The sequence below is a fragment of the Canis aureus genome, chromosome 26, assembly GCF_053574225.1.
Source record: "Canis aureus isolate CA01 chromosome 26, VMU_Caureus_v.1.0, whole genome shotgun sequence".
In the NCBI taxonomy this organism is placed as follows: Eukaryota; Metazoa; Chordata; class Mammalia; order Carnivora; family Canidae; genus Canis; species Canis aureus.
In genome coordinates this window covers 29,147,032-29,165,411 of record NC_135636.1, presented here as the reverse complement: position 1 = coordinate 29,165,411, position 18,380 = coordinate 29,147,032, and the positions used below count along the sequence as shown (strand labels likewise).

Genomic DNA, 18,380 nt, shown 5'->3' with positions numbered 1-18,380 from the left:
ATATCACCACGGTATACCACACACTGGTGCGAGTTTCCAGAATGAGCCCCAAGTCCACAGCACACAAAGCTGTTCCTAGTGAGCTGAAACTGGTATGAGACAGTGCCACCCGAAGCCCTACCCATTCCCCAAGCAGCTGGAAGCAAAGGGCCAGGCAGGCCTGAGCAATCTTTATTCTGCAGAGGAACAATGACCACAGATCCATACACCATGTCAAGATCAGGTGAGCCAAGGGCCAGTCCTTCAGGGGTGGGCAGGTCCAGGCAGGGGGGCAGCGCCTCAGGTGAGGGAGGGGCAGATGGGCAGGGGCCTAAAAAAAAGATAAATCACACGAGCAAGAGTGCTGGGGGCTGTTCCCCACCCTCCCCCATCCCAGCCAGCACCCAGGAGGGCATCCCTAACAATGACTGGCCCAGGATCCACCCAGGGGCAGAGTAGGTGCAGTTGGTGCCCCCTGGCTAGGGGGCCAGCATCCCTGCCCAGCCCAGCCCGGGCAGAGCAGTTCAGTTCAGGAGCCAGGAGTTCCCTGGGCAGAGCCTGACAGGGCACCCCCCCACTCCCAGGCCAACCACCCCCCCTACTGCTGGCTCAGAAGCCGAAGGTTTCCTGGGAGGCGTAGACCATGTAGAGGAAGCCATCATCATCCTTCTCCTGCTCATAGATGTCCGCGATGGGTGTGGACACGCTCACCATGCTGTGCTGGTTCACCAGCAGGAAGAAGGCCTGCGTGGGGTTCAGCTGCAGGCGGCGCCTGGGGTGGGCAGAAGAGCAAGCCAGTATGAGGGGACCTGGCTCCTGGGTGGGTGGAGCCCTACACCCCCCTTCCCCCAAAGGATTGAGGTGGCTTCACACCCATCCCAGCCCCTTCTAGGAGCCCTCACCTCTGACCTGACACTGATCCCAGCCCTGACCTTGACTATCCCAACCTCTCCAGAACAGAGATTTAAGGCCAGGCCCGGCCTGCTGGGGCCTCGCCCTCCCCCAGAAGGACCCAAGCCCCTTCTGACTGCTGCTGCCCACACACCGGATAATCTTGACCAACTCGCTCATGTTGACATGGTCTGGGACCAGGAACTTGGTCTTGTCCAGGACAGGCAGCTGCTTCTCACCCTTGTAGCGCTCGATGATCACCTAGGGGTGGGGCGGGGGATGCGTGAGCCCGGCGGGGCCTGGGGCCGCGGGGATGGGGGGTGGCGGGACTCACCGGGATCTTGCTGGGGTGCTGGTCGCGGATCTGCTGCACCTCCTTACAGCGGTCGGCTGCGGACAGAGGGCGGGCAGTAAGGCCGCGGTCCCGCTCGCCCTTCGCCCCGCCTGTCCCCGGCCCCGCCCCCCAACCCCCGCCCCCAGGGCCATCAGGCCCCGGGGCCTGGCACCCGCCGGCTGGGAGGCGAGGTCCCGGCCCAGGCCTGAACCTGCCTCACGGCCCAGGGGTCCAGCCCGAGTCTGACGTCACGGGGCTGACGTCGCCTGCGGCAGTGAGGGTCAGTCTCGCGGGGCCCCCTCCCCGCGCCCGCTGGCCGCCCGCCGGGCCTCACCGAAGGTCCGCCGCTGCTTGAAAGGCCGGTCCGAGGGCATCGCGCGGGCCCGGCGGGGCGCGCAGGCCGGGGCTCCGGGGCGCGCGGCTGGGGGCTTTGGCGGAGGTTCGGGGGCTCCGCGCCTCGCGCTCAAGGGCTCCGGGGCTCGAGCTGAGCCTGGCGGCGGTGGCTCGGGGAGGTAACTCGCCCGGGTGACGTCAGGTCACAACATTCCTTAAAGGGGAGGCCGGCGCGCCACTCCCATTGGGCCGACGCAAAACCCTCCCGCCCGGACCCGTGACGTCACGGGACAGAGCTGGATTCCCGGTCTGGGCCGCGAAGGGGCGGGGCTTCCTGGGCACGTCACAGTCCGGTGATGTCATGGGCTGCCGCCCCCTTTCCCCGAAGCCGGGGTTGAGCCACCTCTCGGCTCCCGCAGCCCGAGAGCCCGAGAGCGAGCGGGAGCCAGAGCCAGTCCCCAGATCGGCATCTTTCCGTTCCCACTGGTGCCAAGTCATCCCATAGGACACTCGGAGTCTGTTCTGTTCCAGCAAAGGTGCGAGGCACCGGGGGTGACAGCAGTGAACCCAAAGACCTTCTCGCCTTCGTGGAGCTCATGATTAGAGAAAAAAAAGCTAGGGTGAGGGGATTAAAACATGAAAGAGCAAGACACTAAAAAGGAACACAGGTTTTAGAAGGAATTTCTAGAATTAGAAAAACTATTGAAATTCAGGTCTCAAAGGATGAGACAAAAAAGTAGATTAGATATAGAAGATAAGCCACTGAACTGGAAAATAGATCAGAAGCAACTCACCAGAGAAACTAGGTGATGGGCAATGTAAAAGAGGAAGTGAGTCTTCTCACTTCACCAGTCCTATCACAGGCCCAATCAGAATTCCAGAAGGAGAGAAAAAAAATGGGAGAGGCAGTACCTGAAGAAGAGCTTACAAACTTCATTAAAGACCAGGATTCTCACATAAAATCCAAAGCGGGATAAATAAAAGTAGCATTTTGGCACTTTGTAAAGAATTTGCAGAACTCCAAAGAGAATAGAAAAATGGTGAGCAACTCAACTGGCAAACATGTGAGTAGATCTAAAACACAGTGGAACATGAACAGTGACGGTTAATCTGTGGAGTACAAAACAAGAAAGGACACAACTGGTAAGACTGGAGAGGGCAATCAGTTCAAGTGTTCTAAGATGCCTGATTTGAGGGGAGAAAGATAAAGATACTGATAATTGCCCAGCTTTGTAAACCAAAGTGTGTATTTCAGACACTTATGAGGGATCACTAAAGAATGGAAAGTGTAATGGCCAAAGCAGGAAAGGAGAAAAAAAGTAGTTAAAAGAATGGTAAATGATACAAAATCAGAGGTAAAAAAGATTTTACATTCACCTATTAAAACAGATGATCAAAAATTTTTTAAAAATAAAACAGATGATCAGGGCATGTGGGTAACTCAGTGGTTGAGTGTCTGCCTTCTGCTCAGGTCCGGATCCTGGGGTCCTGGGATCGAGTCCTGCATCGGGCTTCCCACAGGGAGCCTGCTTCTCCCTCTGCCTATGTCTCTGCCTCTCTCTGTGTCTCTAATGAATAAGTAAATAAAATCTTTAAAAAATAAAAATAAAAAAGAAATATACAAAGTGAGTAGCTATATACCTAAAAAAATTAATCCAGATGGTTTTCTAAGTGAACTCCTCCTACTCCTCCCAAAAAAACCTGCAGTAAACATCATACTGAATGGTAAAATACCATACTATATGATAAAATGTTAAATATTATTCCCTTTAAAGCCAATAACAAATTTTGAATTTTGTCATTGAACACAATGCAACATTGTATCAAGGTCCTAGCCAGAGCACCAGGCCAAGAAAAAGAAGAGAGAAGCATAACCATCACTCACAGCCAGAAGACCCAGAGGAATCCATGAACAACAGAAAACTGCTAACTAATATGAACGAATATCATACCATGTTTTAGAGAAAAATGGAAAAATGGGAACTCTATGCTGCTGATGAGGGTGTAAATCTTTTTAGCACAGTAGAGAGCAATTTGGCAAAATCTACCGAAACTGAAGATGCCTATATCCTAGAGACCAGGAATTCCCCTTGCTGTGTGCCATGTGAGCTCAAGGGAACATAGTTAAATGTGTTTATTGGAGCATTTTCTTCTTTTTTTTAAGATTTATTTTTATTTATTTATGGTAGACACAGAGAGAGAGAGGCAGAGACACAGGCAGAGGGAGAAGCAGGCTCCATGCCGGGAGCCCAATGTGGGACTCGATCCCGAGACTCCAGGATTGTGCCCTGGGCCAAAGGCAGGCGCGAAACCGCTGAGCCACCCAGGGATCCCCTATTGGAGCATTTTCTTAATGGCAAAAAAAAAAAAAAAAAAAAAAAAATGGGACCACCTAAATGTCCCACTGAATATCTTAGGAATCCCTTTAACAGAGCAACACACCGTGAGAGAGAGAAGGGGTCAGGAAACTTTCCCTTGAAAAGGCCAGACAGTAAATATGTTTGGTTTTGAGGGCATATAATCTCCAGCAACTACTCAATTCTGTTGGAATGTGGAAGTAGCCTAAGGCCCCTAATGGGCATAGTTGTGCCCCCAATAAAACTTTATTTGCTAAAACAGATTTGGCCTGAGGCCTTAGTTCTCTGACCTTTGGTCTAAAGCTGTGTCAAAATGGACAAATCTCACCAAGTTACAGGAGAGTGTGGTCAGAGCTATTGAGTGCGACTGAAAGAATTAGGTCGGCCATGGCCTTGGGGAAATGGTTACACCTCTCTTTTGTCTGACTAAGCCCTGGACTGAGGCTACAGTGGGGGAGGGCCTCCTCCCCCAAACCCCAAGGTCTGTGCTTGCTCTTACTCTTACTCAACCAGTTAGCTGGACTGACACTCCCTTCTCCAGTCCTCCTGTTTCTCTCCCTAAGGCTTCCTCCCTCTCCCCAATCTCCCTTGAATCCAAATGTCTACTCTACTTGAAAGCCTAGCAGACGTCTCAAATTTAGCTTCCCCCAAATGAACCTATGCTCTTCCTCTAAAATGTGCTCCCACTGTAATCTTCCTTGTCTCTATCCATCATTTTTGACTGCTTTCTTTCTCTCACTACCCACACATCCAATCCATGCCCAAACCCTGCTGGCCCACATTTCAAAATAGATCCAGAACCTGACCAGTTCTCACCACTTCCACCACGACCCTCAGGCGGGAGCCACCACCATTTCTCGCTTGACCACTGCCAGCAGCTCCCCTCTGGCCTCTTTGTTTTGACTTTGTGAGCCTCCGTTTGGTCTCACTACACTGACAGCTGTTCCTGTATCCCACTCATTTAGAGCAAAAGTCAAAGCTGAACAGTGGCCCGTGAGCCTGTGGGATCTCCCTTCCTGCTGCTCCTGGGGCCTCATGTACCCTCACCCTCACCCCCCTGGCTTCAGCTACACTGGCCTCCTTGCTATTCCAGGAACCCCGGACATGCTTGTGCCCCAGGGCTTTTCTGTACTTACTGGTCACTTTGCCTGGAACATTTTCCCCCAAGATTTCTGTGTGGCTCGCACTCTTGATTTTCCAGGTCTTCTCAGGAAGGCTTTCCTGAGTGATTTTATTTAATGTTTCAGCTCCCACCTCAGTCACTCCCTATCCTCCCTCCCAATGCCTTGCTTATCTTTCTGCCAGAACATCTATCACCTTCTAATATGCTATGTAATTTTTCTAAGCATTATGAAAATATTCAGGTATATGGAACACTTGAAGTCACTGTCCAGCGATCACCAATATTCTTACCAGTTACATTCTACACTCTTATGTTTGCTTTATCATCTGTATGTCCATCCATCCAATCTTTTTTTTTTTCTTTTTTAAGATTTTATTTATTCATTCATGAGAGACACACAGAGAGAGGCAGAGACATAGGTAGAAGAAGAAGCAGGCTCCTCGAGGACTCAATCCCGGGACCCCTGGACGATGCCCTGAGCTAAAGGCAGACGCTCAACTGCTGAGCCACCCAGGTGGCTCTCCATCCAATCTTTTTTTTTTTCCATCCAATTTTTTTTAATATATTTTTTAAGATTTTGTTTATTTATTCATGAGAGAGAGAGAGAAAGAGAGAGAAAGACAGGCAGAGGGAGAAGCAGACTCCACGCAGGGAGCCTGACATGGGACTCAATCCTGGGTCTCCAGGATCAGGTCCTGGGCTGAAGGCAGCGCTAAACTGCTCAGCCACCCGGGCTGCCCTCCATCCACTCTTTTTTATGCATCTCAGAATAAGCTGCAATCCAACATCTATTTATTTATTTATTTATTTATTTATTTATTTATTTATTTATTTATTTTTAATATTTTATTTATTTGACAAGAGAGCACTTGCCCACAAGCAAGGGCAGTGGCAGGCAAAGAGGGAGAGGTGGACTCCCCTGCTGAGCAGGGAGCCCCACTTGGGAACTCACCCCAGGACCCTGAGATCATGACCTGATCGGAAGGCAGCCGCTTAACCAGCTGAGCCACCCAGGTGCCCCACAACATCCATTTATGATAAAAACATATCTCAACATAGTAAAGGCTATATATATGACAAACTAATTTCTAACATACTCAACAGTAAACATTTGAGGGCTTTTCATTTAAGATCAGAAACAAGACAACGGGGCAGCACTGGTGGCTCAGCGGTTTAGCACTGCCTTCTGTCCAGGGCCTGATCCTGGAGACCCGGGATCGAGTCCCATGTCGGGCTCCCTGCATGGAGCCTGTTTCTCCCTCTACCTGTGTTTCTGCCTCTCTCTCTCTCTCTCTCTCTGTCTCTCATTAATAAATAAAATCTTTGAAAAAAAAAAAAGAAACAAGACAACAATGCCCACTCTTAACACTTTTATTCAAAACCATCTTGCAAAGTCTAGCCAGAGCAATTAGGCAAGAAATAAAAGGCATCCAAATCTGAAAGGAAGAAGTAAAACTACCACTATATGCAGATGACAGGATATTACATATATAAAAAGCCCTAAAAACTCCACCAAAAAACTGTTAGAACTCATAAATTCAGTAAAGTTGTGATACAAAATCAATATATAAAAATCTGTTGTCTTTCTATATGCTAAAAATGAACTATCAGAAAGAGAAATTAAGAAAACAACCCCATTTAAAATTGCATCAAAAAGAATAAAATACCTAGGAATAAATTTAACAAAGGAGGTGAAAAACTTATATACTAAAAATCATAGGGCATTGATGAAAGAAATTGAAGACATGAATAAATGAATATTCTGTACTCATGAGTTAGATGAATATTAAAATGTCTCTATACCCAAATCAATGTACAGATTCAATGCAATCTCTATTAAAATTCCAAAGGCATTTTTCACAGAAATAGAAAAAATGATTCTAAAATTTGTATGGAACCATAAGAGGTTCTGAAGAGTCAAAGCTGTCTTGAGAAAGAAGAACAAAGCTAGAGGTATCACACTTCCTGATTTCAAACTATATTACAAAGCTATAGTAATCAAAACAGTATAATATTGTTATTTTTTTTATAATATTGTTATTAAAAACACTTAGATCACTGGAGTAGAATAGAGATCCCAGAAATAAGCCCATGTATAGATGAACAATTAATTTATAACAAGGAAGCCAAGAATACATCATGGAGGAAAGGATAGTCTCTTCAGTAAATGATGATGGGAGGGCTGGACCACTACTTATACTGTAACAAAAACTAATTCAAAGATTTGAATATAAGACCTGGGGCAGCCCTGGTAGTTCAGTGGTTTAGCGCCCCCTTAAGCCCAGGGTGTGATCCTGGAGACCTGGGATCAAGTCCCACGTTGGGCTCCCTGCATGGAGCCTACTTCTCCTTCTGCCTGTGTTCCTGCCTCTCTCCTCTGTGTCTCTCATGAATAAATAAATAAAATCTTCAAAAAAAAATGAATGTAAGACCTGAAACCATAAAACTATAAGAAAGCATAGATGATAAACTCTTTAACATTGGTCTTGGTGATGATTTTAGGATTTGATACTAAAAGCAAACATAACAGCAAAAATAAGTGAGACTACATCAAATAAGAAGCTTCTGCACAGCAAAGGAAACCATCAACACAATAAAAAGACAACCTACTACCAAATAGGAGAAAATATCTACAAGTCATATATTTGATAAGGGGTAAATATATATATATTACATATATAATATATATCTGAAATATATAAAGAACTCATACAACTCAAGAGCAAAAAATCCAAAACCCCCAATCTGATTAAAAAATAGAGGACCTGAATAGACACTTCCAAAGCAGATATACAGAAGGCCAATAGACACATAGATGCTCAATGTCACTGATCAGGGAAATGCTAACCAAAACCACAATGTGGGGCAGCCCGGGTGGCTCAGTGGTTTAGCGCTGCCTTCAGCCCGGGGCCTGATCCTGGAGACCTGGGATTGAGTCCCACATAGGGCTCCCTCCATGGAGCCAGCTTCTCCCTCTGCCTGTGTCTCTGCCTCTCCCTCTCTCTCTGTGAGTGTGTCTCTCATGAATGAATAAATAAAATCTAAAAAAAACAAAAAAAAACCCACAATGGGATACCACCTCACACCTGGCTACCTGTTATCAACATGACAAGAAACAAGTGTTGGCAAGGGTATGAAGAAAAGGGAACACTTGTGCACTGTTGGTAGGAATGTAAATTTGTGCAGCCACTGTAGAAAACAGTATGGAGTTTCCTCAAAAATTAAAAGTAGGAATCTAGTAATTCCACCTCTGAGTGTTTATATGAAGGAAACAAAATCTCTAGGAAAGAAATACACATCCCTATGTTTATTGCAGCATTATTTACTATAGCCAAGATACAGAAACAACCTAAGTGTTCATTGATAGATGAATGGATAAAGAAAATGTGACACACACACACACACACACACACACACAAGAATATTCTTAATCCATAAAAAAGAATGAAATCTTGCCATTTGTGACAACACCGATGGACCATGAACTTACAGATATATGGAATCGAAAAAAAACAAGCTCATAGATACAGAGAACAGACTGGTGATTGCCATAGGTTGGGGAGTGGGGTGGGGCAAAATGAATGAAAGGGGTCAAAAGGCACAAACTTTCGGGTTATAAATAAGTCAAGGGGGGCCACCTGGGTGGCTCAGTCAGTTGGGCATCTTTTTTAAGTTTATTTATTCATGAGAAACAGAGCAACACAGAGACAGAGACAAAACTAATTAATTTTAGCTCAGGTCATGATCTCAGGGTTGTGAGATCTGCCCTGCATGGGTGTGTGTGTGTGATATTTATATCAAGGGGACATAAATATAATGTACAGCTTGGTGACTATGGTTAGTAATGTTGTAGTGTATATTTGAAAGTTGCTAAAAGTACATCATAAAAGTTCGCCATCATAAGAAAAAAAATTGTAATTATGTATGCTAATGGTGTTTAACCAAACTTATTGTGGCAACCATTTCACAATATATGCAAATACTGAATCATTAAATTGTACACCAAAAACTAATATAAATATTATATGTCAATTATATCTCAAAAGAAAAAAGGAAAAAACCCAGTAAGTTGCAGACATCTGTTTACCTCTAAACCCTTCACATTCATATCAATATGTGTTTTGGGTAATTTTTTTTCATTACAGGGTTAACATTTAAATATAACAAAGCACAGATGTTAAGTGTGTGAGGAGTTTTGACACCGTACAGCCCAAACTCCTACAAAAATACTGAACACTACCATCACCTCTTGAGAAAGTTCCCTTCTGCCTCTCCTCAGTCCATTTCCACCCTCACCTCAAGATGTAACCACCATTCTGAGCTTTTCACTATAGGTTAGTCTCAGCTGGCTAGAACTTCATATAAACGGACCCATACAGTACATGCTTTTGTATCTGGCTTCTTTACCTCAATATGAACCTCTTGTCATTACAGACCTCAGTAGACCGTTTATTTTTATTGCTGGGTAGTTTCCATTGTGTGGATGTAGCACAGTTTGGTCATCCATCCTCCTACCAACGGACACCTGGACTGTCCAGCTTTTGGTGATTACAATAAAGATGCTATGAACATTCCTGTAATAGTCTTTGTGTGGATATACTCATTTTATTTCACCTGGACAAATATCTAGGAGTGGAATTGCTGGCTTATGAGGTGTGTGTTTGGTTCTGTAAGATGTTACCAGATCTTTTTCTAAAGTAGTGGTTCCATTTTAGATCCTAATCAACTTATATGGGAGTTCTAGTAGCTCTGTACTCCTATAAACATTTGGTGTTGTCAGATGCTTTAATTTTAGCCACTCTGGTGGGTGTGCAGTGGTATTTCATTGTGGGTTTAAATTTGATATGGTGTATAATTATTACAAAAATCATTTTATTTTTCCCTCCCACTAATATTTAAGCCCCTTAATGGCAGCATTTTCCATATGTTTGGTTCCTGCTCTATCCCAGCACTTAAACAGAGGGTGCTCGCTAGATACTTGCTGGATGAGGACCTCCACTCTGGGCCTGCCCAGTGCTGTTTCTCTGGGTTGCTGCCCATCTGAGGGTCTGTCTCCCCCTCTAGACCATGTGGAGGGACTGAATCTGGGCCAAGCTCTGCTGCCGGGTGCTAAGGAGATCCGAAAGGACCGTTTGGGGCAGAAAGCTGGCCTTGGGTGGCCGTGCAACGGCCCGGCCTGGGTGGCCACCAATTGCTGTGTGACCATGGCAGGCTCTTTCTTGAAGCCTCTGTCTTTTCCTTTACATAGTGGCCGACAGACGTAGGTCCAAAGTAGCTTTACCATTTACTGGAAAACTTGGAGCACATTCTTTCCCCTTGGAACCTCAATTTTATCACCTGGAGATGCTAGCAGAGTAGGCTCTGAGGTCAAGGATCAATATCAAAGAGTGACCAAGAAGGCACGGAATTCTGGGGAAACAGGGCCTGGATCAGGTGGCCCAACTTTAGCACCCAGTGCTGTGATATCTTATTTAAGGCAATGAACTCACTTGTAAAATGGGAGGACCTCACTTTGGGAGGACCCAGGAGGATTGAAGTCTGAGACAGGGTTGTTATCTCTGAGTGAGGATTGGTTGTTCCTGTTTACAGACTCTAAATTGAATTTTTCAAAGGCTAGAGGGAAAGAAACTGGCCCAGGGGTCCCCAAGTGTCTACGCTCACTCTTCAAAGTCTCTCTGGCATCACTGGGAAGTATAGGCCATGACGACCAGTCCCACTGCCCACATGGGGCCGCCCTCCCTCTGTCCCCTCCTTTCCCTCTAGCCAGGGGCATGCTCACCCCGCACCCGCCCTCCCTGAGTGACAGGGCCAGGGTTGTTCCTTTTACCCTGCCCTCCCCACACCTTCAGAGCTGGCCAGTCACCTGCGGAGGTGGCCTCCCCTTGGCCTTTCCAGGCTCTGGCTGCACCTGAGGCCTCTCATCCTGCCATGGCCCTCATCTCTCTTCAGCCTGCTCATGTCCTCCTGGGTCAGGTCTCCCTTCACAGCCATTACTGCCTTCAACATGTCAGTGGCTACCAGACCCCTACTTCCAGCCCTGACGCCCTGACTTCCCCTCAGAGCCTCAAGTCTGGATCGTGCCTCCTGAGCAAAGTTTGCCTCGGAATGTTATTCTTCTCAAGCTTGAAACATCCAAGTGAAGCCACCATCTTCCCCAGTATCCGACCTCCTGCTTATCCCCCTGCCCTCACATCCCATCACCCCGGCCTGATCCAGGCCTCAGCTGGGCGCTCCCCTTCACGCACCCACCTGTCACTCTGTGTCCTCTCAGCCCCATCTGCCCCTCACAGCCCTCCCCGCTGTCACTCCGCCCGCTCAGCTTGGGCCGCACTTCCCTGGTCTCAGCCTAGACCACACCTCACCACCACCCTTTGAACGGACAAGATTTCTACTTCACCCTTGGTCAGTCACTTCCCCACGAGCCTCCATGTTCTCTTGCCCAGCACACATTCCCAGCCCACTGCTACGACCACTTTCTCCTGGAAGTTCTTTCTTCTCTTGGCTTCTATGGAGGAAACTGCTGACTCTTACCCCTTGGAACACAACCCTGAATGTCTCTTAGGGCAGCCAGCTTGATTTCCCAGCTTCCACTGCAGTTAAGAGTGACAAGATGACTAAACTTCTGTCCACAAAACGTAAGTGTTGTGGGACAAGAGCGTCCTACCGGACATGGTGGGCATCTACAACAAGCAAGACCCCAGACCCGGTGGGAAGCAGGCCTGAGGTGATCAGCCACCACCTGGGCCAGTATCACCTTCGCCTACGATCCTGTGAAGCCCCCGGGCCATCCCCTCCTTTTGCTTCATCCCCTCTCAGGTAGCCTGCTTGGTTGCTATAAAGGCGTAGAGTGCTCTTAGGGGGAGAAAAAGAGTGGAAAGTGCTCTCTCTGTGGGACTTCTGGGAAATCTCCTTAGAGGGAAAGAGTACAACCTTCTGTACCCATCCTCCGTCAGCTGCCTGAAACTTGATGTGATGGCTGGAGCTCCAGCAGCTATCTTGGATCACAAAGACAAGGGCCATGCGGGGGGGATGGTGGAGCTAAAAGCTGAAAAGAGCCTGGGTCCCTGATGACTTTGTGGAGTCACCATGCCAACCCTGGGCTGCTGACTAGACAAACTTTTATCTTGTTTAAGCCCACAGTTACTTTGAATTTTCTGCATCTTAATTAAATCCTAATCCAAAGAGCGTTCGCCTCAATTGACTCTCTGGGCCCCCCTCCCTCCCTCCCTCGCTCTCATTGTCTGCAGGCGCCTGCTCCTGGAGCAGAGCTCTGGAGGTGAAGAATCCCTGGTGATGCCTTCACACCCCCTCTCCCTTTTCATTCACTCTGTCACTCTGGTGAATTCATATAAAGCTCTTGGCTTTAATCACTGGCTTATGGCCCAAGTCTGTTTGTCCAGCACGGACTGGCAGAATAGTGTATTCAACAGGGTGTTCAACATGATCAGACCCATGGATGTCTGATAGGCCCAGGTTAAGCAGGCCATTTCAAAATGGTTGATTTTGTCCCTCCAGTGCTTGCTTTGGTAGCACATGTACTAACACTGTCCCCTCCAAAATTGCTCCCCATCTCAATGAGTGGCAGGACCTGGTTGCTCAAGCAAGCACCTCAGAATCCCCTTGAGGTCTTCTTATTCCTTCCCTCCCACCAGTTCAGCAAGTTCTGATGCTCTCCTTGGGAATCCCCCTCCTACACCCCAGCAAGGACCCCAAGTTACTCCTCTCACCCAGGCCACCATCAGTGCTCACCTGGCTGACTGAGTTCCTGATTCCACTCAGGTTCTGCATTCGCCACAGAGCCACCAGCATGAAAGATACGTGTACAATTTTAAAAGATTGTAGGAGACTTCCAAGATAATTTATGCTTGCAACAGGTTCTCTTTGGTCTAGCTCTCCAGATTCCCCCTGGAGTTCTAGAATATTCTCTTCATTCTTCAGTTATTTCAGTGGAAAAGGGCCAGAAGCACTCACTTATCCTATTATAAGCATAGCTTTAGGTTATTGCAAATGCTCAAAATTTAACTTTTACCCAAATAATACTGATAACAATAAAAAGTCAAATAACAATTTAACTACTTATTGCTATTTCTTCTAATATTTATCTTCATGTTTCTTTCTCCTCCTCCTCCTCTTTCTCTTCCTCCTCCTTCTTTTTTTGAAAGAGAGAGAAAAGCAGACTCTATGCCCAGCATGGGGCCCCAAGTTGGGTTTGAGGTCACAACCCTGAGATGATGACCTGAGCCAAAATCAAGAGTTGGATGCTCAATCAACTGTGCCACCCAGGTGCCCCTCACCTTCATGTTTCTAAGCACCAGAGTTGTCCTCCTATTTCTTTAGTTCTTACACTGGAAGGGGATTCGACTCTTGCCCCTCATCACTCTTCCCATCCCTCAGCAGCTATAGCACCATTCAGGGTTTTCTAGTATTTTGCCTGTATAACTATGCACAGCTGAACCACAGGATATGTCCTAAATTTGCTTTTTATTGTACAATTTTTTTATTTCTGGGAGTTTGGGCTTACTTTTTTGTTGCTTTGTTTTGATTTTCATGCTCCAATATTAAATTATCCTTAAATTTGTTGAAGAACTAAAAATCTCTCGCAATCTATTCAAATGGATCAAATAACCTATCAGTTTTTTTCTTCTTGGAAACACCTTTCTCCCCTATTTAGGACTTCTCTCTAGGCTTACTGCCCCAGGCCCCTCACCATTATCCTGAGATATCCCTTTTGTGTCTCTCATGTTGGAGTCTCAAATTGCCTGAAGCCCATGTTGTACTTTCTTTGCTTCATGCCCTGATTTTGATGTACATTCTTCAGTAGCTTCCTGAGAAAAGTGCATGGCAGACAAATACATGTGATCTTATATGTCTGAAAATATTTACCTGACTCTCAGACTTAACTAATAGTTTGGTTGGGAATAGAACTCAAGGTTGTAAGTAATTTTTTTAATCAGAATTTTGAGGGCATCACCCATTCTGTTTCTAGTGATGCTGTTGGTCCAATGCTGTTGTAATTTCTAATCCTGGGCACCTGTTTTTCTTCTCTCTCTGGACTGTGTATGTCCACAGTGTTCTGAGAGCCATGATGATGGGGCCTGGTATGGGTCTTTATATTTACCTATTTTTTTATTTTTAAAAATTCCTTTTTTGGGGATGCCTGGATGGCTCAGTGGTTGAGCATCTGCCTTTGGCTCCGGGTGTGATCCCGGAGTCCCGGGATTGAGTCCCACATCGGGCTCCCTGCATGGAGCCAGCTTCTTCTCTGCCTCTGTCTCTGCTTCTCTGTGTGTGTGTCTCTCATGAATAAATAAATAAAAATCTTTAAAAAAGAAAAAAAAATTTTTTTTAAATATTCATGAGTTTAATTGCTCTGAAAATAAAATTAATTGCTCTGAAAAAAAAATTAATAACTCTGGTCATTCAGATCTTTTGATCTGGAAACTTAGGGCTTTAGTTTGGAAATTTTTCTTAGAGTCTCTTGTTGATAATTTTCTACCCTCTGGAAGTGCCTGGATGGCTAACCAGTTAAGCATCTGCCTTTGGGTCAGGTCATGATCCAGGAGTCCAAGGATTGAGCCCTGTATCAGGCTCCCTGCTCAGCAGGAAGTCTGCTTCTCCTTCTGCCCCTACTTGTACTCTCTCTCTCAAATAAATAAATAAATAAATAAGATCTTAAACATTTTTTTCTACCCTCTGTGTTTTCTTTCTAGAACTTCTGCTAACCAGATGTTGAATATCTCAGATGGATCCCTCAATTTTCTTAACTTTTCCATTTTCTCCTTTTCCACTTTTGGGGAGAGTTTCTCAACTTTATCTTGCAACTCTTCTGTTTAAATTATTCCCTTCAGGGACGCCTGGGTGGCTCAGCGGTTGAGCGTCTGCCTTTGGCTCAGGATGTTGATCCCATGTCCGGCAGACGCTCAACCACTGAGCCACCCAGGCGTCCCACAAAGGAAGATTTTAAAATAAGAACAAGTTACAGGCAATATGTTTCTTTTGTCCATGTTTTCTCTAAGTATATTTGAAAACTTAATACTATTTGAAAGTCAAACAAGTCTTGTATGTCAAGAAAGTTTTAAAGTCCAGATTTTTTTTAATCGTGAAATTCCTATTTCATTTTGCCTTTTTTTTTTTTTTTTAATTTATGATAGTCACGGAAAGAAAGAGAGGCAGAGACACAGGCAGAGGGAGAAGCAGGCTCTATGCACCGGGAGCCCGACGTGGGACTCGATCCCGGGTCTCCAGGATCGCGCCCTGGGCCAAAGGCAGGTGCCAAACCGCTGTGCCACCCAAGGATCCCCTCATTTTGCCTTTAAGGGAAGTTTTAAATAACACATTTCTTGTGAACTAGGAAGTTAAAGTCTAATAATTTTCATCTCAGTTTCTGCTGAACCTCCAAGGCAATAGTGGCCACATGCTAAGAGAAGAGCAGGACTAATGCAGGAATGCAAAACAAGGTGGCCCAAAGTGAGTCCAGACTTCAGTCTGATTGCTAGCCTATAAGAATTGGACGCTAGGGATCCCTGGGTGGCGCAGCGGTTTGGCGCCTGCCTTTGGCCCAGGGGGCGATCCTGGAGACCCGGGATCGAATCCCACGTCGGACTCCCGGTGCATGGAGCCTGCTTCTCCCTCTGTCTGTGTCTCTGCCTCTCTCTCTCTCTCTGTGTGACTATCATAAATAAAGAAAAAAAAAAAAAAAAAAAAAGAATTGGACGCTAGAGGAAGATTGTTAGAAGCCGTTGATATGCTTTGTCTCCACCCATGAAGGGAGGTGGTGGATGATGCTGTTTCACCTTGAGTTGACAGGCAGAGTGTGTAGAGTGGAACCCTGAGAATCAGAGGCCAAAAGGAAAGTTATAAGGGGGGATCCCTGGGTGGCTCAGCAGTTTTGAGTCTGCCTTCAGCCCAGGGCATGATCCTGGGGTCCAGGATCAAGTCCCACATTGGGCTCCCTGCATGGAGCCTGCTTCTCCCTCTGCCGGTGTCTCTACCTCTCTCTCTCTCTCTCTTTGTGTCTCTCATGAATAAATAAAATCTAAAACAAATAAAAAAGAAAGACAGAAAAAAAGAAAGAAAAAGAAAGAAGAAAGAAAAAGAAGAAAAAAAGAAAGAAAGAAAGAAAGAAAGAAAGAAAGAAAGAAAGAAAGAAAAAAGAAAGAAAGAAGAAAGAAGAAAAGAAAGAAAGAAAGAGAAAGAAAGAAAGTTAGTTATAAGGGGCCAGCCAGGGAGCCCACAGCATCCAAAGTAATGGAATGGCAGGTAGGAGGACAGTAGACAGGTCTTGAAAAGTCTTGAAAGAGGAATCAGAAGGACAAGTTTCAGCTTTAAACCTATGTCAGGCTTAGAGAGCCAGAACCAAGTTCACAACAGTGTTGGTAAGGCGAGCACCTTCCTCTCCATCTCACTCCCCTCTTAGCAACATGGGGCAAAAGAGGGGACAGCACAAAGGCTCCAAGTGCTTGCTGCCTACCCTCACCCCCCACCACGGAGGGCAAGGACAGCACTGGGCTGAAGGTGAGTCCAGGTCAGTCTCCATCTCCAAATTCAGTTCAAAGGTTTTGTTACATTGGACCAGACACATTACTTGCCAACAGGAGGGCCTTCAGTACCCAAAAGTAGTGAGCGAAGCCTTGAGATTTGCCAAGACATTCCATCCAGAGGCAGGGGAAGAACAAGTCCTGGAGAATAAATTTGAAGATAGTGGGAGAAGTTGCCTTTTGATCCAACTGAGCTTGTTTAACACAGTTGACGTAACATTTCATGTTCTGTTATTTTCCTTTGCAACTGAATATGATTGATCAGCTTAAGTTCACCGGCATTGGATTGTGGCTCTACTGATTTGACATGTTTGGCGATTTCATGATTTCTACCTACTGCAACAAATCAATGAGATCTGCATTTCTTTTTAACCCCTGGTAATTCACCAGAACCTGAATTTGATGTGGAAAGATGGTTTGGGATTCTCAATGAAAAAATGTACAAAAGTACAGTTGGTTTGAGTCAAACATACATAAGAGGAGGAATCCTGTAATTCCTAGGTTTTTTTTTTTTTTTTTTTTTTAAGATTTTATTTATTTGAGAGGGAGAAAGAGACAGAGCAAGCTGGGCTGGGGGCAGAGAGAGGAAGAAGCAGACTCCCTGCTGAGCAGGGAGCCCAACTTGGGGCTTGATCCCAGGACCCTGGGACCAGACCCACGCTGAAGGTAGACACTTAGCTGACTGAGCCACCCCTGCAGTATTTTAAAGGTTTATTTTTATTTTTGGAGAGAGAGGGAGAGCACACACCCATGAGCAAGAGCAGGAGGAAGGGGAGACTCTCAGGCAGACTCCATGCTGAGTGTAGAATGAAACCTGATGCAGGGCTCAGTCCTAGGACCCGAATGAGCATGACCTGAACTGAAATCAAGCGTAGGATGCTTAACCAACTGAGCCGTGCAGTGCCCCTCTAATTCTTGCAGTATTTTAAAAACAATTTCTTGGAGAAAAGGCAATACCAGCTCACAGAGGAACATGAGAATTCCCAGACACAGTGGCCAGGTGCTGAGGTGGATGGCTAAATGATGGATGGAGCTGTACCCTGGAGGGAACTGAAACAGAGGTTGCCTCTGGGGATTAGGGATAGAGACTGGCTGGGGAAGCAGCAGGAAGAGTTTTCTGGGGTGATGTGATCTTGAAAAGGGGGCTCAGTTGGCTTGTAAGTACTTGCCACATAGGTGGCGCATCTAAGATTTGTGCATTTCACTGTACATTAATTTCACCCACCCTCCTAAAAAGGTAAACTAGTTAATAACATGCATGTTTAAGTGTTTAGGAGTATGTACTGTCTGCAGCTGTACCTTGAAATGTATCCAAAAGCAGAATGGATGAAGGAATAGTTACATGATAAAGAGATGTAACAGAATGTTATAGAATTAAATGGAGGGCATAGAATTATTTCAACTTCTCTGTATGTTTAACAATTTTCACAATGCTGGCAGCCTCATATTATACTGGCAAATGGACTTCTGAAACCCAGAAGCCATGCCCTTCTCTATGCCCAGGGCCGTTGTCAGCTTCTAACCTTAGTAGCTATTATATTCCCACAAACTTGTTAAGTACAGAAACCCTAGTGTATTTGCATGTGTCTACTATCATTACACATTTATTTATTTTCTTAAAGATTGATTGATTGATTTAATTAATTAATTAATTATGATAGACATAGAGAGAGAGAGAGGCAGAGACACAGGAGGGAGAAGCAGGCTCCATTCAGGGAGCCCGACGCGGGACTCCATCCCGGGACTCCAGGATTGCGCCCTGGGCCAAAGGCAGGCACCAAACCGCTGAGCCACCCAGGGATCCCTCATTACACTTTTAAAAACCT

General features: G+C 45.9%; 1 protein-coding gene and 1 long non-coding RNA gene across 4 annotated transcripts; one reads left to right on the top strand and one right to left on the bottom strand.

Moving 5' to 3' along the window:
* Positions 1–149: 149 nt before the first annotated feature.
* MAP1LC3A (microtubule associated protein 1 light chain 3 alpha) lies at positions 150–1,748 on the bottom strand. Of its 2 annotated transcripts, XM_077872851.1 has the most exons (5): positions 1,539–1,748; positions 1,205–1,260; positions 1,025–1,131; positions 582–751; positions 150–310 (listed from the first exon to the last, which is right to left on the bottom strand). In XM_077872851.1, exons 1-4 carry the CDS (start codon positions 1,576–1,578, stop codon positions 589–591), a joined length of 366 nt encoding a protein of 121 aa, XP_077728977.1. In that variant the 5' UTR covers positions 1,579–1,748; the 3' UTR covers positions 150–310; positions 582–588. The 2 variants fall into 2 exon arrangements, with proteins under 2 accessions (XP_077728977.1, XP_077728976.1); XM_077872850.1 differs by having other exon boundaries at positions 150–751.
* Positions 1,545–9,597, top strand: LOC144298234 (uncharacterized). 2 transcript variants are annotated; one of them, XR_013365175.1, is made up of 3 exons: positions 1,545–2,680; positions 9,163–9,351; positions 9,452–9,597. It is a non-coding gene; the product is annotated as an uncharacterized LOC144298234 (long non-coding RNA). The 2 variants fall into 2 exon arrangements; XR_013365174.1 differs by having other exon boundaries at positions 9,163–9,597.
* Positions 9,598–18,380: the final 8,783 nt, after the last annotated feature.

Excerpts from the sequence above, each read along its gene's own strand:
- MAP1LC3A (XM_077872850.1), bottom strand. The coding sequence starts at position 1,578 with ATGCCCTCGGACCGGCCTTTCAAGCAGCGGCGGACCTTCG. Across the intron at positions 1,261-1,538 it reads CAAGCAGCGGCGGACCTTCG|CCGACCGCTGTAAGGAGGTG; the intron begins GTGAGGCCCGGC and ends CTCTGTCCGCAG. Across the intron at positions 1,132-1,204 it reads AGCACCCCAGCAAGATCCCG|GTGATCATCGAGCGCTACAA; the intron begins GTGAGTCCCGCC and ends CCCCACCCCTAG.